General features: G+C 55.4%; 1 protein-coding gene across 2 annotated transcripts in view; it reads left to right on the top strand.

Annotated features, from left to right (window-relative positions):
* The first annotated feature begins 5,427 nt into the window (after window positions 1–5,427).
* NDEL1 (nudE neurodevelopment protein 1 like 1) overlaps window positions 5,428–24,157 on the top strand; it is a 32,662-nt gene continuing 13,932 nt past the window's right edge. For both annotated transcript variants that reach the window (XM_071573521.1, XM_071573522.1), the window contains exons 1-5: window positions 5,428–5,498; window positions 17,398–17,495; window positions 18,897–19,050; window positions 21,315–21,463; window positions 22,614–22,750. In XM_071573521.1, the coding sequence (XP_071429622.1) occupies window positions 17,410–17,495; window positions 18,897–19,050; window positions 21,315–21,463; window positions 22,614–22,750 (526 nt within the window). In that variant the 5' untranslated portion in view covers window positions 5,428–5,498; window positions 17,398–17,409. The remainder of the gene's footprint in view (window positions 5,499–17,397; window positions 17,496–18,896; window positions 19,051–21,314; window positions 21,464–22,613; window positions 22,751–24,157) is intronic.

Below are 24,157 nucleotides of genomic sequence, written 5' to 3'. Positions count from 1 at the left end.
CCTTTCGCCAGATCAGGAGGGTGCTGCAGAGACAGCTCTTGTGTTCCACAGCATCACCCAAACTTCCTCCTCACAGCTCCAGGTGTGGAGGAGGGACAATGCTATTGTATTTATTATATTTTATTTGAAGCCAGAAGATTGTTCTCTATCTGAGGCTGCTGCTCTCCGTATTTCCATGTCAAATCCACACTGCTCTTCCCCAGACCATAACCAATGAGCAATGTCCCACAACCCTTCACTCAGCTGGGGCCAGGATCCTGGTGGGACAATCCTGGATGAATTCCTGTGGCAGGATCTGCTCAGGGAGCTTTGCCATGCAGGCACAACCCAGCCACCTGCCAGGGCAGAGCTGAGTGAAGTCTCTGCCTTGGAAACTCTCTAAATGAGCCAAAACCTTCTGGGGGGGATCCCTGAGCCGTGTCTGTGTTGTCCTCTCTCAATGCCATGAATGGTCCATGGAATGGTGGCTCTGATGGGTTGGTGTCCCTGCCCAGTGGCCTCCCATGTCCCCAGGGAAGCTGCAGGGCAGGGCTGGTGGCAGTGAGGGGGGAGGCTGCCCCTGCCCTCTCTCCTGCAGCTCCTTTCCATGCTGGATTAGTGACACTGGTTGCACCTTTTCCCCATGCCCATGCCCCTGGGAAAGCCTGGCACCCACCCCACCCCTTCCAGGCCAGGGCCAGTTCTCCCAAACTCCCCCAGGTTTTCCCAAACCTGAATTTCTGTTCAACCCATTGTCCCCTTCCCAGCCCCAGCTCAAACACAGCACGTGGTTGGCATCGATGGGAATGAGGAGAAGGCAGAAAAAAATAGAAATCCATGTCTGATGCCAGCCCAGGGAGATATTCCCAGCTGGGGAAGAAGCTCAGGGAAGAAGAACGACTTTCCCAACATTGCACTGTGCAGATGGAGGGTCCAAGGTCTGAGTTACATCCAGCTTCATGCTGTCAAAACAAACCCACACAGCTGGAAAAGTGAGACAACTTCAGGAGCACCCAAACTCTTCAAAGGGTCTGGGGTGCCCTCGAGCTCACCCATCTTCCCCCGTGCCACTTGCTTTGCTTGAATTAGAATGGGAAAACTGGTGGTTTTTTTCCTTCTGGGTGTGTCCATTGGGCACCGGGAGGGATGGGGACCCGTCAGCAGGATGCCAGTTTAGCCAACACTGCCCAAAATGTGTAACAAAAGCTCTTCCCTCAGCTTCCCCTCGGCGCTCTCGGCCGTGCCCAGGAGGTGGTGCTCTCGGATGAGCTTTGCACACCAGGAAAACCAAGTCCAGGATGCAATGGAGAAAAGTCCGGGAGTGCCAAGGTGAGAAGGTGGTCGCACCAGCCGGGATGTCCAGACAGACAGGATTAGAGCTGCCAGAGTCAGAGCTGTGTCCCCCTCTCTGGCTGGGCTGCTCCCAGCTCTGACCCCCCAGCCTGGATGCTCCTGGAGATGGTAAGATCTACTGGTCCCAAACATCCCTCCAAGACAGAAATTACTGAGAAAATCCCTGCCCTTCTCCAACCACCCGTCCCAGTGGTTATTTCTCCCTCTTGAACCTTTTCCAGTGTCTCTCCAAGGTGATGATACTCAGATGCACCTGCACGTTGTGGGACCCCGTGTCTGGGTCAGTAATTCCCAGCCCATAACTGATCCCCCAGGGCAAACACCCCCGCCCTGTGCCCCACCTGTCTCCCCTTGGGCAAAGCCCACCCTGCCCCACATCCCCCCACCCATCCCGTGACTAAATCACCTCTGGCAGCCACACACTGCCCCAGGGAGCTGCCCTCGGGTCCCCACATCCCCCCACCCATCCCGTGACTAAATCACCTCTGGCAGCCACACACTGCCCCAGGGACCTGCCCTCGCCGGGTCCCCACATCCCCCCCACCCATCCCGTGATTAAATCACCTCTGGCAGCCACACACTGCCCCAGGGACCTGCCCTCGCCGGGTCCCCACATCCCCCCACCCATCCCGTGATTAAATCACCTCTGGCAGCCACACACTGCCCCAGGGAGCTGCCCACGGGTCCCCACATCCCCCCCACCCATCCCGTGATTAAATCACCTCTGGCAGCCACACACTGCCCCAGGGAGCTGCCCACGCCGGGACCCCCATCCTATGAGAGACCCCCTTTTGCTCCAATCCGTGTCTCTCCCCGGCCTTTCAGAGGGGTTTTTGCTGGGGAAACACAGCCCCGGCGCTGCAGCGGGAGCCTTTGTGCATCCCTAATGCTGAGTGACTGCTGCTTTGTGTCGGCAGCGCCTGGGAACAGCCCCGCACACAATGGGGGCCACCTCAACGCAAACAGGGACTTAAAATCGCTGTTAACCAGGCAGGAACACCGGGACCCTTGGGAAACACGGCCCCCACCGGTGCTGTGCCTTTGTCACGGGGCTGGGACAGAGCCGGCTGGTCAAAGGGCCGTTGGTGGAGCTGGTGGCTCCATCTCTGGTTGTGGAGATGCTGCTCAGTGTCAGCAGCAGGATGGGACAGGGGTGTGAGGAGAGGCCACAGCTATTTCACAAATCTAAGCACCCAGGCTGGGAAGGAGGGACTGAGAAGCACAGGATGGGGTTTAAAGGATCCCACCAGAGAAAAAACAGGGCTGTGCTGCTCCATGGATGCCCCTTGAGGAATTAATTCAGGGTTGAATAGGTACAGCCCTGGCCTTTCTATAAAGGAGACCCCTCTTTGCTCTCAGAGCTCAGTTCCAGCTGCCTCCCAAGGCAGGATCTCTGTGCTCATTAAAGCAAAGTGGCAGATCCCTGCACACCCAGCATGGACCACTATCCAGCAGAACAAGGTACCCCCAAACCTCCCAGCCTGGAGCCACACCTCTGTCCCACCACAGGGGCTGCTCTGGCATTGAAAGCTGTAGGGAGGAAAAAGCTGCACCAAGACCATGTGGGATTCACAAGGCAACGTTTCCTTATGGATTCTGAAGTTCAGTGGGAAAACCAAGCACTCTGCCTGCTGCAGATCGCAGTGGTGGGCATCAGCCTCCCTCAGAGCACAGGAACGGGTGCCCAGCCTGCTCCAGAGCATGGCAGTGCCACCCAGTCTGCCCAGAGCTGGGCTGTGCAGTCCCCCAGCACACCAACTGGCTGCTCCCAACCTGGAGCAGCACAAGGCTGGATCCTGAGAAAGGAGATGTTCTCCCAGCTATCCTTCAGATCCTCCAAATTCTGCATGGCCACTTCGATCTCCCTCTCTGCCCTCCAGAGGGGGTTTCAGAGAGCCAAGGGAATGTTCAGGTGGAGGGGGTGTGGGGTGGTCCAGGCTGTGAGCAGCACCAGCACCAGCCAGGCGTGACTGAGCACGGGGCAAACCACACTGGGAACAAGCACACTGGGAACAAGCACACTGGGAACAAGCATACTGGGAGCAAGGCTGGGTTTCCAGGAGGAATGAGGCAGCTCCAAGGGCAGTTTGCCACCAGGATGAGTGTTCACAGGACGCTGTGGCTTCCCCACCTCTGGCAGCCTCTAATCCAGGAGCGGTGTCTCGGGGCCGTGCGGTGCCGCACGTCGCCTTGTGCGACACCCGGGTCACACGGGGTGACCCAGAACGGCCCGGGCAGGTGCCAGGGGACAGCCAGGGCTGGCTGGACACCCTGCTGGGGAGGGAGCGGGGTGTGCTCTCCATCCCTCAGGCTGTCTGCAAGCACCCACGGGAAAGGCAGGAAAAGCTTCAGGGCATCCACCCTGGAGAATCCCACGGGCAGGACGTGGCACAGGAGAGGCTGCGGGGACAGGTATGGGGACAGAGGTGGCCATGGTGGGGCAGCTGGCACGGCTGCTGTTTCGGGCACGGCCAAGCCGCCGTCAGCGAGGGAAGCACGAGGGCAGCCCACAGCACCGCCTGCCGCTAATGACAGGCCGGCAGCTAATTACAGGGACAGGCAATGAAACACGCAAACCAAGCTCCAGTATCAGGGCAGTGCCAGGGACTGCGGGCGGGCTGCGGGGCAGGGCCCGCCCCCCGGCACTGCGGGGACACTGCCCTGCCCTGCCCTGCCCTGCCCTGCCCGGGGACTGCGGGGACACGCGGGGGGGTCACGAGGGCAGCGATGGGGCAGCTGAGGAGCCCGGGCCAGAGCGGGAAGGCAAGGAATGAGACAGCCAGGCTGGACGGCGGGGGTCGCGGGGGCTCTGTCGGCTGCCCGGCTTGGCTCAAGGCCAGCGGGGGGCTCTGGGGGCATCCAAAAGCCTCTGCCCACAGCGAGTTCCCTGGGACAGACGAGCCGTGCGAGGAGAGAGGCAGCGGCGTGGGGAGGTATGGGGAGGAAGGAGGAGCAGCTGCCCGTGCCCGCTCCGCCGCTCGCCCCGAGGGACGGGTGTCCCGGGCCCCGAGAGATGGGTGTCCAAAGCACCGAGGGATGGATGTCTCGGGCCCCGAGGGACGGGTGTCCCGGGCCCCGAGGGATGGGTGTCCAAAGCACCGAGGGATGGGTGTCCCGGGCCCCGAGGGATGGGTGTCCCGGGCCCCGAGGGACGGGTGTCCCGGGCCCCGAGGGATGGGTGTCCCGGGCCTCGAGAGATGAATGTCCAAAGACCCGAGGGATGAGTGTCCCGGGCCCCGAGGGATGGGTGTCCAAAGACCCGAGGGATGAGTGTCCCGGGCCCCGAGGGACGGGTGTCCCTGGACCCGAGGGATGGATGTCCAAAGCCCCAAAGGATGGATGTTCCTGGACCCGAGGGATGGATGTCCAAAGCCCCGAGGGATGGATGTCCAAAGACCCAAAGGATGGATGTCCCGGATCCCGAGGGATGGATGTTCCAGGCCCCGAGGAGTGGTGTCCAGCGGCCCGTGCCTGGGTCCGCCCCTCGGGGGGCACCGGGAACGGAGCGGCGGAGGATGGGGAAGGGGGAGATCCCGAGCACGGCCCAGGGAGAGGGGCGGGACCACCTCGGGCCGGGGGCGCCGGTGGGATCGGGGCGAGCGGGGGGACCCGCTGGGCGAGGCGGGGGGCGCCGACGGTTCCTGAGACCGACAGGAAAGAACAGGCCGGACCGGGATAGGGATAGGGATAGGGATAGGGACAGGGACAGGGACAGGGACAGGGACAGGGATAAGGACAGGGACAGGGACAGGGATAGGGAGAGGGATAGGGACAGGCACAGGGACAGGGACAGGGATAGGGATAGGGACAGGGACAGGGACAGGGACAGGGACAGGGACAGGGATAGGGACAGGGATAGGGACAGGCACAGGGACAGGGACAGGGATAGGGATAGGGATAGGGACAGGGACAGGGACAGGGACAGGGACAGGGACAGGGACAGGGACAGGGACGGGGACGGGGACGGGCACGGGGACGGGGACGGGGACGGGGACAGGGATGGGGACAGGGATAGGGACAAGGATAGGGACAGGAACCGGCATCGGAACCGGCATCACAGCCGCCCCGCCCCGCCCCGCCCCGGCTCTTGCATCAGGCCGCGGCCCCGCCCGTCGGTCCCCGGATGAGGCGGCCCCGGCGGCGGCGGTGACAGGGGATGCGCTCCGGTGAGCGGGGCCGCGGGGCCGGGCCGGGCCGAGCCGGGCCGGGCCGGGCCGGGCCGGGCTGGGCTGGGCTGGGCTGGGCCGGACTGGGCAGGGCTGGGTCGGACTGGGCTGTCAGGCCGGGGGTCGGGGGATCTGTCTGCGGGTCTGTGCGGGGATCGGGGGGTCTGTCCGGAGGTCTGTCTGGGGGTCTGTCGGCCTGTCCGGGGGTCGGGAGGTCTGTCCGGGGTCTGTCTGAGTTCTGTCCGGAGGTCTTTCTGGGGATCTGGCCGGGGGTCCGGCGCTCTGGCCGGGGTCTGTCCCGGGTCTGTCCGTGGGTCTGTCCGGGGCTCTGTGCAGGGGTCGGAGGGTCTGTCCGGGGGGTCTGTCTGTCTGTCCGGGGGTCAGTCCGGGCTCTGTCCGGTGTCTGTCCGGGCTCCCCGCGGGCCCCGCGCCGCGATTGGCTGCGGGCTGACAACGGGGCACGGCCCGCCCCCCGCGCGCCATTGGCTGCCGGCTCAACGCCGCCGCCTCCCATTGGCCAATGCGGGTGTCCGTCAGCGCGCGGCCCGGCCCAGCCCGGCCACCGCCCTGCGCGGGCCTGACCGACCCCCCCCGGCCCGGCCCGGCCCGCGGAGTGGCACCGGTGTGTCCCTGGGGTGTCACCGGAGTGGCACCGGTGTGTCCCTGGGGTGTCACTGCGGTGTCCCTGGGGTGTCACCGGAGTGGCACCGGTGTGTCCCTGGGGTGTCACCGGAGTGGCACCGGTGTGTCCCTGGGGTGTCATTGCGGTGTCCCGGCTGTGTCACCGGAGTGGCACCGGGGTGTCACCGGCGTGGAACTGGGGTGGGCACTGCAGTGTCACCGTCGGGATCCCGACCGTAATATCCCTGGGCCACCATCCCTGAGCCATCCCTTGAGCCATCCCTGAGCCATCCCTGGGCCATCCTCTAGGCCATCCTCTAGGCCATCATCTGGGCCATCTCCTGGGCCATCATCTGGGCTATCCTCTAGGCCATCATCTGGGCCATCTCCTGGGCCATCCTCTAGGCCATCATCTGGGCCATCTCCTGGGCCATCATCTGGGCCATCCTCTGGGCCATCTCCTGGGCCATCTCCTGGGCCATCTCCTGGGCCACCCCTGGGCCATCCACTGGGCCATCCTGAGCCACCCCTGAACCATCCCTGGACCACCCCTGTGCCATCCCTGTGCCATCCCTGACCCGCGGCGTGGGGTCAGTTTAGGAAGAATTTCTTCCCTGAAAGGGTGGGCAGGCACTGGCAGGGGCTGCCCAGGGAGGTTTGGAGTGCCCAGCCCTGGAGGTGCCCAAGGCAGGACTGGCCGTGGCACTGAGTGCTCTGGGCTGGGGGACAAGGTGGGCATCGGGCACAGGGTGGGCTCCATGGGCTGGGAGGGCTTTGCCAAGGTGGACATCGGGCACAGGGTGGGCTCCATGGGCTGGGAGGGCTTTGCCAAGGTGGACATCGGGCACAGGGTGGGCTCCAGGGGCTGGGAGGGCTTTGCCAAGGTGGACATCGGGCACAGGGTGGGCTCCAGGGGCTGGGAGGGCTTTGCCAAGGTGAGCATCAGGCACAGGGTGGGCTCCATGGGCATCGGGGACAGGGTGGGCTCCATGGGCTGGGAGGGGTTTTCCAAGGTGGGCATCGGGCACAGGGTGGGCTCCATGGGCTGGGAGGGCTTTGCCACCACGGTGAGCTCTGTTGAGCGTTTCTCAGCAATCCCCTGTGGTTGTTCTCATGGTGTTGCCACCCCCCTCTCAGCCCCGACAGCCCCCTCGGTCCGTGTGACACCGAGCCCTGCTGTGCCAGCATGACCCGAGTGGCACAGACAGGGCGGGAGGAGCAGCTCCACCCCCGAGGGACTCCCGTGACAGTGTCCCTGCCCTGGGGACAGAGCTGTCCCTCCCTCCCACGGTGACTCAGGCCCTCCCTGCCCCCCTGGAACCCGCCTGGCTTCACCGAGGAGGGCACACTTTGGGCTGCCTGTGACATGTATTGCCCTCAGAGGTGCTTAAATGTGTGAGGCAGCTGTGCAGGAGCTCCCGGGATATTCGAGGAGTTTTAGTTTCATCTTCCTTTTGGTTTTGGTTTTTTCTTCCCCCTCCTCTTGCAAGAAGCAATTCCTGGACACTGAGGAGTGTTGGTGGCCTTGTCAAGGTCAGTGTTTTGTTAGAGATACCAGTGACTGTGAGAGGAAGGAGCTGTCCAAGGGCAGAAAAGAGACTGGGAGGCTTTTATGTATTTTGGAAGGAGCTGCCCAGGGAGGTTTGGAGTGCCCAGCCCTGGAGGTGCCCAAGGCAGGACTGGCCGTGGCACTCAGTGCTCTGGGCTGGGGGACAAGGTGGGCATCGGGCACAGGGTGGGATGCAGGGACTTGGAGGGCTTTGCCAAGGTGGGCATCGGGCACAGGGTGGGCTCCATGGGCTGGGAGGGCTTTGCCACGGTGGGCATTAGGCACAGGGTGGGCTCCATGGGCTGGCAGAGCTTTGCCAAGGTGGGCATCGAGCACAGGGTGGGCTCCATGGGCTGGGAGGGCTTTGCCACGGTGGTCATCGGGCACAGGGTGGGCTCCATGGGCTGGGAGGGCTTTGCCACGGTGGTCATTGGGCACAGGGTGGGCTCCATGGGCTGGGAGGGCTTTGCCACGGTGGTCATTGGGCACAGGGTGGGCTCCATGGGCTGGGAGGGCTTTGCCACGGTGGTCATTGGGCACAGGGTGGGCTCCATGGGCTGGGAGGGCTTTGCCAAGGTGGGCATCGGGCACAGGGTGGGCTCAAGGGGCTGGGAGGGCTTTGCCAAGGTGGGCATCGGGCACAGGGTGGGCTGCAGGGGCTGGGAGGGCTCTGCCAAGGTGGGCATCGGGCACAGGGTTGGCTCCATGGGCTGGGAGGGCTTTGCCACGGTGGGCATTGGGCACAGGGTGGGCTCCATGGGCTGGGAGGGCTTTGCCAAGGTGGGCATCGGGCACAGGGTGGGCTCCAGGGGCTGGGAGGGCTTTGCCAAGGTGGGCATCGGGCACAGGGTGGGCTGCAGGGGCTGGGAGGGCTTTGCCAAGGTGGGCATCAGGCACAGGGTGGGCTCAAGGGGCTGGGAGGGCTTTGCCAAGGTGGGCATCGGGCACAGGGTGGGCTCCATGGGCTGGGAGGGCTTTGCCACGGTGGGCATCGGGCACAGGGTGGGCTCCATGGGCTGGGAGGGCTTTGCCACGGTGGGCATCGGGCACAGGGTGGGCTCCAGGGGCTGGGAGAGCTTTGCCAGCCTCAGGGGTTCTGTGAGTCTGTATTTATTTATACATTTATAGGTAAATTTGGTGTGCTGGCAGTGTCAGTCCACACACAGGCTGGTTGGCAGTGCCAGTTAACCGTGGCTGCTCAGGCCATGCCAGGTGTGGGCAGGTAATGTGGATTTTGGATTAATAGTGCCAGGTCTGCCCTGGGACAGATCCTGTGTCCTGCTTTGTTCCTGGGCTGTGTTTATGTATTTCCTTTGTATACTCAGAGCCCTTTGGTTTGCACATGTGGGGATTTAATCCAGCGTGTCACTGGAGTCCCAGAGGGTTATAACCCAAGATTGCTGGATTTTTGAAGGATGTGTTCAGACACAAAGTGCTTGAGTTACTGACTTGCCTTCCCCCCTCTTCAGGGGAAAGCCCTCAGGTGTTTTTTTCTTCCCTGACTCTTTAGAGGTTGCAGGTATGTAAGATAATTCCTCATTTGGTGGAGAAGGAAAAGCAAAAGATGAAAGTGGAGAGCAGGCAGGAGACTGATGATGTCTGTGACCTTGGTGCCACAAGGAGTCTTGTCTCTGGAGACACTGCTGGCAGCAAACTGCCAAAAAGTACAGCAACAAAGTACAGATTATTCCCTCAGTCTGTTACAGTTGGGTTTGAAGTGCCAGGAAGGTCAGACCGAGGAAGGAAATGGTGTATTTTTGCAGTCCTTGATGTTTGTGAAGCCACAAGCACGATGAAGATAAACAGAGGAGTGTGTTCAGTGCTGTGCTGCACTGCCCCGTGGGCACAGCCACACACACCCACCACAGCTGACCTTTCCTGATGTGCTGTGTCCATCCAGGGCTCTTGTGCCAGCACAGCTCAGGAGCAGATTGTGCTGCTTCCCTTCCTTCTCCTTCTCCACACAGGGTTTTATTTTCACCATTGCTGTTGTCCAGTGCTCTCTGCAGAGCCCTCTCTGCTGGGGGCTGCTCTGTGCCAGCCTTTTGGGGAGTATCTGACCAGTTTTCCCCTCCCCTGGCACTGGGAGGATGTCAAACAGCAGAATGGACTGCTCTTGGCAGGGAGCTGAGCTGAGCTGAGTGTTTTTCCCTTGGAATTCCTTGGTCACTGGGCAGGCTGCAGTGTCCAGAAGCATCTTCCCCTCTGCCCCTCCCTTGCCAGGAAACGTTGGCGTGGGGATAGAGTTAATTGCTGAGGTCACAGAGTGCTGTCACTGGGTGCAGGCCCGGGGCTGTCTGGGGGTTCTGAGCTCTGGCAGAAATTCCTGGCTTCTGGGGAGGGGGCTCTGGGATTCCTCAAGGTTTGTAGAGAAACCTGTGAGTTGGGGAAGGGGCAGGGTGGGTGGATGGTCTCCAGAGGGGGTTCAGGGACAGGGCAGCTCCACTTCCAGCCTGTTGGGGAGTTGGGATCAGCGCTCCTGGTGCTCAGCTTGGCTCACAGACCTTCCCAGGGGTGGCTTTCCAGGGAGCAGAGACTGAATCAGGATGAAGAGTGTCCTTTTCACAGCCTGAATTGCCTTCTCAGTTTGCTGTTTATCCCACACCCTGCTGCTCTGTGTGGATTCATCCCTCTGGGGTCCCTGGGAATGGAGCTGGGAGCAAACTGTTCTCATGGTCAGGCCCAGGTTGTTCTGGGACACTCCTCTCTCCAGGGGCCTTTCCTTCACCTCTGCACACACTGAACCTGCATCAGCCTCTTCAGGTTTCCTTTTTAAGGCATTTTGGTGCTGTTAGTTGGGAACAAATACAGGTGGAATGTCTTAAACTTCCCCTGTTTGTTAATATATTTTCAGCACTAAATTCTGCTCCCTTTGGTAGTTGATTTCTGCAAAGAGTCTTCTTGCACCAGTGCATTTCTTCTGGTTTTAAGGCTCCCCCCCAGTGTTGGCTCCCTCAGGCAGGGATTTTTCCTGTGATTTGATATCAGAGATTCACCAGGGGTTGGAGTCTTGGCCCTGTGGTGCAGAGCAGACCTGTTATATTTGATGAATGAGGCTGCTGAGATAACAAGGCTTTGCTGTGAGCTGCTTGGTTGTCTTAAAGGCTTTCAGGCTGAACTTGGCACAAAGTTCCAGGAGGTTGGTTATCTCCTGCCTCCTGTGCTGTCCAGATTGGAAATGCAGGATTTATTATTGCAGCAGGAGGTGTGTTTGCTGACTCTGGGCTCTGTGACTTTTTCTTCCTTTCCTGATAGCTCCTGTGCTGCTGTTGCAAGAGGCAGGGAGGCATTTGTTGTGGTTCACTCGAGAACATTCAGTTCAAAAATAGTATTGCAGGAGCAGGTTGGGTTCAGGCAGGCTGAGTCTCTGAACAGGCAGGCATCCAAAATGTATGGAAATCCACCAGCTCCTGTTCCAGGGGGAGCAAAACAAGCACAGATTGATTGGTGAAATCCAATCCGTGGCTTTGGTTGGTTGGTTTGTTTTCCATCTTCTAATAAGTGACAGACAATTCACATTTGCTTTCAGTTTTGCTAGAGGGCTCAGGGTGTTTGCTTTGAGTCTTGTCTGGGTTTGGGGGGGAAAATCAAGAGCTCCAGGAGTGTGGGGGTTACCTGTTGGTTGTCACGGTTTGAGAAGGTGAAGGATGATGGAAACAAGGTTTCTTCTGCTTTTCTGCCTGTGAACCAGCAAAAGAGGGGAAGAGGCAGCAGAAGAGCTGTTGGGGACAGTCCTTCCTGGCAGCTTGGATGGTGCCAGCCCTCGGTGACTGTGGCACAAAACAGGCACTTGGCACTTCTGTGGTAGAGTGAGTTGTTACCTTGGGAACTGCAGGCCCCATGTGAGCTTGGCAGAACTGCTTGATGAAGTCCTGTTTGAGGTGGTTACTTGTTTAATTCCAAAGGTCACTGGACATTGGCATTGCCCTGAGGGGAGGGAAGGATGGCAGAGCATTCATGGGGGAGTTCAGCACTCTGGTTTGCCATCTTTGCCTCTCTTGGTTTTTCATGTTTGTGTCTGCAGATATCAGGCAAACAGGGTTGGTGAGGAAGAAAGCAGGAAAATGTGCAGAGAAACAACCTGTTCATGAGCAGTAAATAATATTCATTCCTTTTCCATGGCAATATTTCTAAGCTGGTTTTAAATGGGAGAGAGGTGAATTGCAACAGTGAGCAGTGCTCCCAATTCTCCTTCCTCTGCTGCCTCAGGGACTGAGTTGACTTCGGGAGCAGGCAGGAGTGGATCTGGGCTGTGGGAGGGGTGGGTGGGAGCTGAAACATCGTGTTACATTTCAAGCTCCTTGTTTGGGTCTCAGATTTCATCCCAAGGTTCTCAGCAGCCTCCTGGCACATGGAGCACCGGGGAAGCTGTTTTGAGGTTACACTGTTACACTTCAAGCTGTGTTTGTGTTTTCATGGCTTAGCTGGAAGGTGGCTCTGCAGAGAGTTCGGGTCAAGAATCCTTAAGTCACTTGGAAAATCCTGTCTGTGTTAGTTTAGTTGTTTCTGCTGCCTGTTGGATTCAGCCTTTGGCTCTTGTGGTATCTGCACCTCTCACTTGTAAGAATCACAGAATTATAGAATGGATTGGGTTGGAAAAGATCATCAAGTCCAACCCTTGGGCCAACTCCAGTCCCTTTACCAGATCAGGCACTCAGTGCCATATCCAGTCTCATCTTAAACACCTCCAGGGATGGGGAATCCACCCCCTCTCTGGGCAGCCCATTCCAATGCCTGAGCACTCTCTCTGCAAAGAATTTCTTTCTGCTCTCCAACTTCAATTTCCCCTGGCAGAGCTTGAGCCCATCGTGCCCCCTTGTCCTATTGCTGAGTGCCTGGGAGAAGAGACCAACCCCCACCTGGCCAGAACTTCCCTTCAGGCAGTTCCAGACAGTGCTGAGGATGCTTTTGGAGGTGGCAAAACAGATTGGTCCTGGACAAACCCCACTGCATTTAGACAAGTTCTTAACCTACACACTGTGGTTTTTTAGAGTGATTTCAGTGCAGAAAAGTTCTTTCCTGTTCCCACTGACTTCGTAGGGGGGGCTCGAAAGGAGCCCCCGTGCTTTGAACGTCCCTCCTGTCTGGGAGCTCTCTGGAGCTGGAGCTGTGCCCACAGAGCTGTGTTTTCCCAGGCACTGTGTGAATGCTAAGCTGTGTTGGAATGAATTTGAGTGGGCACTGCTCTCATTTTCCCTGGAAGACGCTGCTGCATTGTCTTGTCTGTGTCCTGAAAGCCTCAGTGTTGTTGGTCAAAGGCCTAATTCTGCAAGTGCCACGTATGCAAAGGAGCCTGTGAATAGGAAGGACTGGCTGTGCTGGTTCCCAGCTCCTCATGGAATGCCTGGAGCTGGCACAACTGGCAGCAGGCTGAAGCAAAGCAGTTTTTGTTAAACCCTTGGTATTCCGTGGGCATCCTCTCTCCCACACGTGAGATGTTTGAAATGGGCTGGCTGTGTTCTGATAAGGCCTGGGAGTCGCTCCCTGCAGGCACATCCCTGTGCTCAGATAATCCCAAGGGAATGGACAGAGCTTGGCAGAGCCCAGGGGTCTGCCTGTGGCCCTGGGTGTGCCAGAGGCAGCGTTGGAAGCTGCTGGCATCTGCCAGCTCTCAGGCTGGTGTCTTGTCTGTGAGTATCTGTGTGCTCTTGTCTCCTTCTTCTGTGAGTATCTGTGTGCTCTTCTTCTGTATCTGTGTGCTCTTCTCTCCTTCTGTATCTGTGTGCTCTTCTCTCCTTCTGTATCTGTGTGCTCTTCTCGGCTTCTGTGTCTGTGTGCTCTTCTCTCCTTCTGTATCTGTATGCTCTTCTCTCCTTCTGTATCTGTATGCTCTTCTCGGCTTCTGTATCTGTGTGCTCTTCTCTCCTTCTGTATCTGTGTGCTCTTCTCTGCTTCTTCTGTATCTGTGTGCTCTTCTCTGCTTCTTCTGTATCTGTATGCTCTTCTCTCCTTCTGTATCTGTGTGCTCTTCTCGGCTTCTGTGTCTGTGTGCTCTTCTCTCCTTCTGTGTCTGTGTGCTCTCCTCTCCTGTGAGGATCTGTGTGCTCTTCTCTGCTTCTTCTGTGAATATCTGTGTGCTCTTCTCTCCTTCTGTATCTGTGTGCTCTTCTCTCCTGTATCTGTGTGCTCTTCTCTCCTTCTGAGGATCTGTTTGCTCTTCTCTCCTTCTGTGAATATCTGTGTGTTCTTCTCTGCTTCTTCTGTATCTGTGTGCTCTTCTCTCCTTCTTCTGTATCTCTGTGCTCTTCTCTGCTTCTTCTGTGAGTATCTGTGTGCTCTTCTCTCCTGTGAGTATTTGTGTGCTCTTCTCTGCTTCTTCTGTGAGGATCTGTGTGCTCTTCTCTCCTTCTGTGAGTATTTGTGTGCTCTTCTCTGCTTCTTCTGTGAGGATCTGTGTGCTCTTCTCTCCTTCTGTATTTGTGTGCTCTTCTCTGCTTCTTCTGTGAGGATCTGTGTGCTCTTCTCTCCTTCTGTGAGTATTTGTGTGCTCTTCTCTGCTTCTTCTGTGAGGATCTGTGTGCTCTTCTCTCCTTCTGTGAGTATTTGTGTGCTCTTCTCTGCTTCTTCTGTGAGGATCTGTGTGCTCTTCTCTCCTTCTGTGAGTATTTGTGTGCTCTTCTCTGCTTCTTCTGTGAGGATCTGTGTGCTCTTCTCTCCTTCTGTGAGTATTTGTGTGCTCTTCTGTGCTTCTTCTGTGAGGATCTGTGTGCTCTTCTCTCCTTCTGTGAGTATTTGTGTGCTCTTCTCTCCTTGTTCTGTGAGGATCTGTGAGCTGTTCTCTCCTTCTCCTGCTCCTCATGCATGGAAGGGCACACAGGTGATCCAGCTGTGTGGCTGCTGGAGCTCAGCAGTGCACACTGGTGTTGGCATCGGGGCAGGTGTTGATGCAGTTTATCCCAAATCCCTGCTCAGAGCATTAGGCTTGGTGGGAGACATGGAGCAGGGGCAACCATGAATTATCCCCCGTTTAACCAGGCTGGAAAAGGTCAGCTGGGTCCTTCTGGGTGGGTTTGTGAAGGAGGGGTTTCTGCTGGGGAACCTGAGCCATGACAGGGTGAATCTCCTCCCCCTTGGGTCTGAAGGAGTCTTTGGGCAAAGGAGTGAGGGGGAAAGTGTCTCCTGTCCTTGTGAGTGCCCAGCAGCCCTTCCTGCCCCGGCAGAGCCTGCTGTGCTCGCAGGGATCCCGTGGGTGTTGATGTCTCAGGGTGTGCCCTCAGCAGACAGGAAGGAGTCCTGCGTTCATCTCAGCCACTTCTAGGAAATGATGTAATCTGCTTCCTCCTACAAGCCTTTTTCTAACCACATCCTGGGTTTTGCTGACAGCTGCCTTGGCTGTTCAGCTCCTGAGCTCAGCTCACCCCTGGAGCTGTGGGAGCTGAGCCTGTGTTGTGCTTTGGCTCATTTATTTTGGGAAGAATGTGCTCGCTACTGATCCAGCCCTCCTGAGTGTGCCAGTTCAGAGCCGAGTGCTGTGCAGGGAAAGGGAAAAGGCTTTTAGGGAGGGGCTTGATCAGTGCTGGACCAGTTCTGTGGGCAGACCCAGCAGTAGTGCCTGAGCTGGTCACCTCTGCCTTATCCTGGCAGCTGGAATCCCTGTCCAGGAGTTCCTGAGCCTCAGGTGTGTGCCCTCCTGGATGCACCCTTGGGCAGGGACACGTGGGCTCCACATCCACTGGGAACAGGCTCTGCACAGGGCTTGGGATTTGGCCCTGTGGTGTGATGGAGCTGCCCTGGTAACAGCTGAGGCACCTGCTCCCAAAGAAACCTGTGTCTGGAATTTGTTGCTGGAATGGCTCCCCAGGTGTGTTTGTTTTTCAGCCCAGGGAAATGCAGGAAAGGGAACCCCATCAGTTCTCTGGGGCAGAGTGGAGATGTGACTCCTGACAATCTGCATTTCCAGTAAAGCTGTGAAGTTAAATCAGCACAGTGTGAGGGTTGGGGTGTTTTTGAGGTGCTTGGCACCCCCTGGATGAAAGGGGGCCCTTGGGTTGGGGCAGCTGGAGAGCCCCGTGCCAGCCCTGCCCCGCTGTGCCTGGAGCTCAGTGCCAGCCTGGCTGCCCTCTGACAGGAGCATGGGATTGTTTTGTCCCACTTAGAGGTGTCAGAAATGTGGGTCACTGAGATGCAGGACACATCAGTGTGACAATTTTAGCCTGAAGGGACAGAGTTTGCTGAGAGAGGACAGTGATGCCCATTAGAGTGTGAAAGTCAGGGCTTCTGGGTCAGCTATTCCTGATCAATGAGGCTGATGTTGTTTGCAGTCTCTGATTTAAGCACAGGAGTTGGTTTCACCTTACTCTGTTTCTGGGTGTCAATGACAATATTTAAGTCTTGGCTTTTCAGGGAGGAAAAAAGATGCCTAAAAGAGTTGTGGGATTGCCTGAGGACTGCTCAGCAATGGTCCATCTCCTGTGACCTGAGCCCTTCTGGTCCTGCTGTGCATGGCAGGGCCACAGCCACCACCTCATCACCTGCACCAGCTCTGGGACTGCTGTGTGGCCTTGAGTGCCCCACGTCCCCTGCACTCTGTGTTAGAATCACAGAATCACAGAATGGATTGGGTTGGAAAAGACCTCCAAGATCATCAAGTCCAACCCTTGGGACAACTCCAGTCCCTTTACCAGATCATGGCACTCAGTGCCACGGCCAAGCTCAGCTGAAAAACCTCCAGGGATGGGGAATCCACCCCCTCTCTGGGCAGCCCATTCCAATCCCTGAGCACTCTCTCTGCAAAGAAGTTTTTCCTGATCTCCAACTTCAATTTCCCCTGGCAGAGCTTGAGCCCATCGTGCCCCCTTGTCCTATTGCTGAGTGCCTGGGAGAAGAGACCAACCCCCACCTGGCCAGAACTTCCCTTCAGGCAGTTCCAGACAGTGCTGAGGTCACCTCTGAGCCTCCTCTTCTCCAGGCTGAACACCCCCAGCTCCCTCAGCCTCTCCCCACAGCACTTGTGCTCCAGTCCCTTCTCCAGCCTCGTTGCTCTTCTCTGTTGCTCCATTCCTGAGCAGTGGATAAAAAGCCCACCTTGGGTTGTGTCTCTGGTGCTGGCTGAGAACCAAGCAGGGATGTGCCAGTGGCATCCAGAGGTCTAGGAAAGGTGGTCCTCATGGAGGGGTGCCATCCCTGCCTTGGCTCCTCTGAACACCCGCAGGATGGAAACTCTGCTGTGTAGTGTGACCATGTCATTGTATGAGAGGCTGATCCTTCTTTTGTGTGTGTCTTGGAGGGAGCAAATTCCTGTGGATAACCTCAGTTACCTGCAGGTTTTACCCAGCAGGGATAGCCAGGACTCGACTCAAGTTGAATTTTGGTCCACACACACACTGTTAGTGGTTATCTCAGTGTCCATCCTCGTTCACTGCTCACCTTTGCAGCCCTGACAGCAGTGTTGGTGACAGAGGAAAAAAATCTCTGAAGAACATTTTATGAACTCAAGTGGGAACAGGGATAGCTGTAAATTTTAGTGTAGTCCCAGCTGTGGTCCGAGATGGCATCAACTGGTGTTTTGGTGGCAGGCACAAAGTACAGCCAAAATTTCTGGTCCTGTTCCTTGCTGCACTTCCAGAAGCTGAGTAAAATTCCATGGCTTGTTGGGGCAGGTCTGTGTGCTGGATGGTTCCTGGTGGGGATCATCACCATCCTGAGGCAGGTTCCAAGTGGCAGAGCAGCCCAGGACTTGGGAGGGCTCTGTGTTTATCCTGAGTGTGTTCCTGTGCTTGTGCCCTGCAGGTCGTGTTGATCATGGACAGTGAAGAAATCCCAACTTTCTCGAGTCCAAAGGAGGAAACTGCATATTGGAAAGAGCTTTCCTTGAAGTACAAACAAAGGTATGGTGGATTTATAGGCTGGATTTGATTCTTAATGACCAGGACATTGTTTAATCTCTTTCTCTGCAAGGCCACACCAGGACTATTATATTATAATAAACATTTCAGAAAGAATCTGTGAAAAGAGAATTCTCTGTAAAGGATTTCCAGCTTTAAAATTCCCAGCTTTAATATTCCCAGCTTTGTGGGAGCTGAGTGTTTCTTGCACAGTGTCACCCTGCCAGGAACCCCAGGCTATGTTTTGAGCATGTTTGAGCAAGAGCAGAGAGAGCCCTTTCATGATCATGTGCTCCTTGGGATAATTAAAGTGCTGCCTTAAGTGGTATCTGGATGTTTTATCCTGAGAAGGCACCTTTGGGCTTGCCTTGTGTCGTTACTGTTCCCTCCAGCTTCTTGTGGTGGAATTACTGGTATGAAAAGTGGCTGATTTGGGGTTTGCTGCATTTTATTGAAGTGTTTTGTACCTCCTAGTCCTGCCTGTACCAATGGTTTGTATCTTCTGGGGGACACGGGGTACCAAAAGTGGCAAGAGGGGCTGTTGTCTTGAGTAATGCTGTGCTTTTTGAGGGTTGTTTTGGAGTGGGGGTTATTGGAGGAGGCTCCCAGTTTGTTTTCTTTGGGAAGCTTTGTGTGCCCTCAGTGTAACTCATGTGCCAGTGAAAACCTCTCTCAAGCCCTGAGAGCCCAAGGTGCAAGTTGCTTCTTCAGTTTGGTTTGGGGTTTGTTTTGGAGGGAGGGGTTGGGAATGTGGAGGAGCCTGTCCATGTGGAGAACCCTGAGCTGTTCTGGGGTGTCAGGAAATTCTCTCTGAGACACCAGTGTGTGGTTTCCTAAAGCCTGGCTGGCTCTCTCTGCTCTTTGCTGAGGGCTGAGCAATTACCTGTGGTGAAGATGCAAATTTAATAAGCAAAGTATGTGGAGTGGCTACTTCCAGTATTTAATAACTGCAGTGGACTGAGGTGGGTGTGTGCTGGCTTGCAGACTCCTCATGGGTTTTAAACTTCCAGGTAGTGCAGAGATGCAGAAACTGTTGGTGTCTCTTCAGTTTGTAACCCAGATCAGGTGAAATGTTTGCTTAATTCACTGTCTCTGAAAGCTGGGAAAGCTGATGGAGTACAAGGTGGTTCCAGGCTCCCATGAATCCTGTAAAAAGCCTTGATTTCCCACAGACATTTAAGGTTGCTGCTGGTTTTGATAGGAGAGAATTAATTTCCTTTAATAGCTGAGCTTAATGTAACTTCTCCATTTCCCCATTTTTCTTTTTCCCCTTAGAAGTCTGTGAATGACACTTCAGTGCATTAAAACTCCTGCTTTTTCAGCTTTTATTTGAGAAGAGCTGCAGATTGTGCTCTGACTTGGGAGATGTTGGCTTTTCCCAGTGCTGAAATCCTCTCCTTGCAGCTTCCAGGAGGCTCGTGAAGAGCTGGCTGAGTTCCAGGAGGGCAGCAGGGAGCTGGAAGCAGAGTTGGAGGCACAGCTAGTGCAAGCTGAGCAGAGGAACAGGGATCTGCAGGCAGATAACCAAAGACTGAAGTATGAAGTGGAAACATTAAAGGTAGGTCTGCTCTGTAATGGTGTTGCTTCTTTGTTGGGGTCTGTCTTGAATCTCCCTTCAGATCATCTGCTCTGTTCTTGGTCACTGAATATCCAAGTGCAGTAAAGGGATTGTCTGTTTATGGTCCAGGTTTGGAGGAATGTCCTGCATATAAGGCCAATGACTTAGCAGGGAAATTCCTGGCAGAATTTTTCTTGTTCACACCATGAAACTCTTGTCATGGAGTTTGTGCTCTGAGTTCTCAAGGCTGTGCCAAGCAGGAGCTTTCATAGAATCATAGAATGATAGAATGGATGGGGTTGGAAAAGACCTCCAAGATCATCAAGTCCAACCCTTGGGCCAACTCCAGTCCCTTTACCAGATCATGGCACTCAGTGCCACGGCCAATCTGCATTTAAAAATCTCCAGGGATGGGGAATCCACCCCCTCTCTGGGCAGCCCATTCCAATGCCTGAGCACTCTCTCTGCAGAGAAGTTTTTTCTGCTCTCCAATTTCCCCTGGCAGAGCTTGAGCCCATCGTGCCCCCTTGTCCTATTGCTGAGTGCCTGGGAGAAGAGACCAACCCCCATCTGGCCAGAACTTCCCTTCAGGGAGTTCCAGACAGTGCTGAGGTCACCTCTGAGCCTCCTCCTCTCCAGGCTGAACACCCCCAGCTCCCTCAGCCTCTCCCCACAGCACTTGTGCTCCAGCCCCTTCTCCAGCCTCGTTGCTCTTCTCTTCTCAGTTGGGTTGGAAGAGACCTCTGAGATCAGCAAGTCCAACCCTTGATCCAACCCCACTGGGATCACTCTGGCACTCTGTGCCCTGGGCTGGTGATCACAGTGGGGTTGGATCAAGACATGGTGGATTCTCTGTCCCTGGAGGTGTTTCAGAGGACACTCAGTGCCACATCCAGTCCCTTCTCTGGCCCCGCTCCAGCCCCTCAATCTCTTGCCTCAACTGAGGGGCCCAGAACTGAACACAACACTCAAGGTGTGGCCTCCCCAAGGCAGAGTCCAGGGGAAGGGTCACTGCCCTGGGCCTGCTGGCCACGCTAGTTTGGATCCAGGCCAGGATCCCCTTGGCCTTCTTGGCCACCTGGGCACACTATTGGCTCCTGTTGAGCTTCCTGTCCCTCAGTCCCCCCAGGTCCCTCTGCCTGGCTGCTCTCCAGCCACTCTGTGCCCAGCCTGGAGCACTGCAGAGGGTTGGGGTGGCCAAAGGGCAGGACCTGCACTTGGCCTTGTTGAACTCCATCCCATTGCAATCAGCCCATCTCTCCAGTCTCTCCAGATCCCTCTGCAGAGCCCTCCTGCCTTCCAGCAGGTCGACACTCCCTCCCAACTTGGTGTCATCAGCAAATTTGCTGCTGATGGACTCAATCCCCTCATCTAAATCATCAATAAAGATGTTAAACAGGACTGGACCCCACACAGACCCCTGGGGAACACCACTGGTGACCAGCTGGATGCAGCTCCATTCACCAGCACTCTCTGGGCCCGGCCCTCCAGCCACTCCTGACCCAGCAGAGGGTACACCTGTCCAGGCCATGGGCTACCAGCTTTTCCAGGAGTATATTATGGGAGACAGTGTCAAAGGCCTTGCTGAAGTCCAGATAGACACACCCACAGCCTTCCCCTCATCCACCAGGTGGGTCACCTGATCGTAGAAAGAGATCAGGTTACAGGACAGCAACAGGGGGCAACACCAATGTGTTTGCTGAGGCCACTGCCTTGTCATCTTTCTTTGCAAACCAGTCTTTTTGCCCAGAAGGTCTCCTTGGTTTTTCATGGGGTTACTGTGTGTATCATCCCCAGCTGGACTGGGAAGGTCAGGACATGTTCTGTGAGGTCAGTAGTTGTGCCCTCAGAGCTGGGGAGTGTTTGGCAGTGAGTTCTTACAAAGGGGAGTTGGTGGGCCTGGAGGTTTTGTAGCAGATTCCAGTGGCTCTCATTTTTGCTCGTGGCCACGTCAGGCAGTTTCTGGGCTCAGAGGGAAAAGGGGAGGCTGTGCAGTTGGATTTCTCCCTGCTTGCTGAGGCTCTGGAGCAGCTCTCAGTGCAGACTGTGGGAGCAGGTGTAGGGATGTGAGAGCCAGCTGTGTCCTGGAGAGATGGTTGTGATTTCATGATGTTCACAGCCTGTTCCTTCTCCTCTCCAATTTGTGCTCTGCATTACCAGCAATCCCAAGTCAGCAGCCTGCAAAGACTGGGAGCCTTTCTTTGTCCCATGTTGCTCCTTGGGCAGTGCATGTGGCTGATGTTTCTCCCCCTAACCCTCCCCAGGAGAAGCTGGAGCACCAGTATGCCCAGAGCTACAAGCAGGTGTCGCTGTTGGAGGATGACCTGAGCCAGACCCGGGCCATCAAGGACCAGCTGCACAAGTATGTGAGGGAGCTGGAACAGGCCAACGATGACCTGGAGCGTGCCAAGAGGTGAGGGCTGCAGGGCTCTGCTTCCCTCCAGGCTGGCGCTACAGCCTTGCTTTGCCACTCAGAGGGATCATTTGATTATTCCTTAAAAGGGAAAATCACACACATTCAAAAATCACCCAGCAAGCCCAAGGCTTTGGGTTGTTTGAGCAGTGCAGCTGCCCTTGGATCCCACCTCCAGCAGCTGTTCCTGGGAAGGCAGTGGGACACTGTGGCTGCTGCTCCTGTGAGGAGCAAGTTGTGCCAGCAGGGCCACAGCCAGCCAGGCCACTGCCCTGGAACCCCCAGCTCAGTGGCTTGGATTTGTGTCCTGGTGGCTCCAGGCCCCTTTGCAGTCAGCTGCTCTTGCTTTACATAGTCCCTTTTAAATTTAAGCCAGGCCAGAGGAGTGTGCTGTCCCCTCCAGAGCAGCTGGGAGGCCTGAAGGAAGAGGCTGCTGTGGGAACACCCAGTGTGGGAGGAGGTCCTGCTTCCCTTCTGCTGAATGGGAATTCTGCCTTTGACTCAGGCAGAGCAGGAATGAGCCTCTGGCTATCTGGGAAAAAGAGAGCTGAGGTGCTGTTTGCACAAGGCTCCTGACTAACCTCTGACACTGAGTTTGGAAGGAGTTGGCTCAGGCAATACCCCAGTGCTCTGCTTTCCATGCTGGCTCTGCCTGCCCAGAGCTCATTCCCTGTACAGCTTTGGAGCAGAACTGGAAATGGGTATGGCTGCACTGGGCAGGACTGGAAATGGGCTTTGGAGCAGGACTGGAAATGGGCATGGCTGCACTGGGCAGGACTGGAAATGGGCTTTGGAGCAGAACTGGAAATGGGCATGGCTGCACTGGGCAGGACTGGAAATGGGCTTTGGAGCAGGACTGGAAATGGGCTTTGGAGCAGGACTGGAAATGGGCATGGCTGCACTGGGCAGGACTGGAAATGGGCTTTGGAGCAGGACTGGAAATGGGCATGGCTGCACTACTACCCTGTGGTACATCTCAGAGCCAGATGCTCTCATGTTCTTCCCATCTTTTCTTTGATCAGCCCTTTCTAAGCAGCATTTCCATGGCTCTCAAGTGCTCAGTGTGACTGTAGGCCCTGCTAACATTCTTCTTGTATCATGTTTCTGTTGGCTGAGCTGAAGAACCCAATATTCTGGATTTTGTTTCTAGGGCAACAATAGTTTCTCTGGAAGACTTTGAGCAGAGGCTGAACCAAGCCATTGAGAGAAATGCATTTTTAGAAAGTGAGCTGGATGACAAGGAGTCGCTGCTGGTTTCTGTGCAGAGGTTAAAGGATGAAGCCAGAGGTATGGTTTGCTTGGGGGGTTCTGGGGCTTGGTTTGCTAAAAGGGGTGTGGAGCAACCAAAGCTCATGTTTCTGGAAAGCCTCACAGGATAAAACTTGCATTGGATGTGTTAGGAATTACCAACAGGATGTTTTTTATATGTTCTGTGTAGCCAAGAGGAAAAAATTCTTCCTGTAGGGCAGAATTAATATCAGATTAATTGAGGATTTTTAACACAAATGAGTGCACAAATAGTCTGTTGCACAGATACCATAGAATTGAGGAAATGTGCTTCAGAAGCTTCATTTTATGGTGGTTTTATGCCTTGTGTAGGAAGGGAAAGCACAGGAAATGACAGGGAAATACAGGGTAAATGATGGAGTAACTGGCTTGAAAAATCCTGTCTCCTTGTTCCTTCTAAACCCCTTGGAAATTGCCTGGTTGATTTAAGGTATTCCAGTAAAGGCTGTGTTTAAACCTGTGAGATCAGAGATGTTCTGGGATAGGAGCAGGAGCTGGGAATTCCCCAGTGGATTTCACACTGAGGATCCTGGGGAAACATTTGTAATGGTTGTGGGAAACTCATTTCTCTGCCAGTGGAGGTGAATCTGCTCACGAGCCCGTGAAGAGCCAGTAATGCCATTTAGAGATTAGTGGTGTTCAACTTTGTTTCCCAAGTGAGACTTTCTAAAATAATTCCTGAGTGTAAGAAAACTCACCTGAGCAGACTGGGATATTTTATTCTTGTTCTCCTCTTTGAGCCAAGTTTGTGCCCCAGAAATGGAAAGCTTTGTTGGAAGCACAAGGGGTTTGTAATAAATATGAAGAGGGGAGTTTTACAATATGTAAATATTTCAGCAGAAATATATGTATTGTCATTTGAGCTTGGGGCAATAATAACTGGAAAAAACAGTGAAACCCAAGGGACTGTTTTCTAGAACACTGGAATAATCAGCCAAAAAGACATCTTGTTTCTTAGATGAGTCATTTGGAAATTTTTAGCATTTGTTGGTGTAGCAGAGCTGCCTGTTATTCCCCCTGACAGAAGCAGGAACAGTAGCCACTAAAAGAACTGATATAATACCAAACTCAAGTCTGACATTTCTGACTGAACAGCCTCAGATCCTTTGCTGGGAGCCCAAACAAATTTTCATTTCAGCTCTGCTGCTTTACCTAAAATCAGTTCTAAACATTTCTGACAGCTTAAAAGCTGTAATGTACCATTCATTTTGCTCTTGCAGCTTGTGGCAGGTTAAGGCAAGGAATAAGAGGTGTGTGAAAAGTCAGTTGCTCTGCCCAGAGAGGAACATCTCCCTTGTAGGGTTTGCTTCCATCTGGGCCCTTCTGAGGATTTACAGATCCATTGCTGAGCTGTGCTGGGTGCTCATTGTAGCAAAAAGGTGTGGGAATGGGAAGGGAAGGGAAGGG

Source organism: Pithys albifrons, chromosome 19, assembly GCF_047495875.1.
Source record: "Pithys albifrons albifrons isolate INPA30051 chromosome 19, PitAlb_v1, whole genome shotgun sequence".
In the NCBI taxonomy this organism is placed as follows: Eukaryota; Metazoa; Chordata; class Aves; order Passeriformes; family Thamnophilidae; genus Pithys; species Pithys albifrons.
Note: the sequence above shows the minus strand (reverse complement) of the source record. Positions and strands in the feature narration are given on the sequence as shown.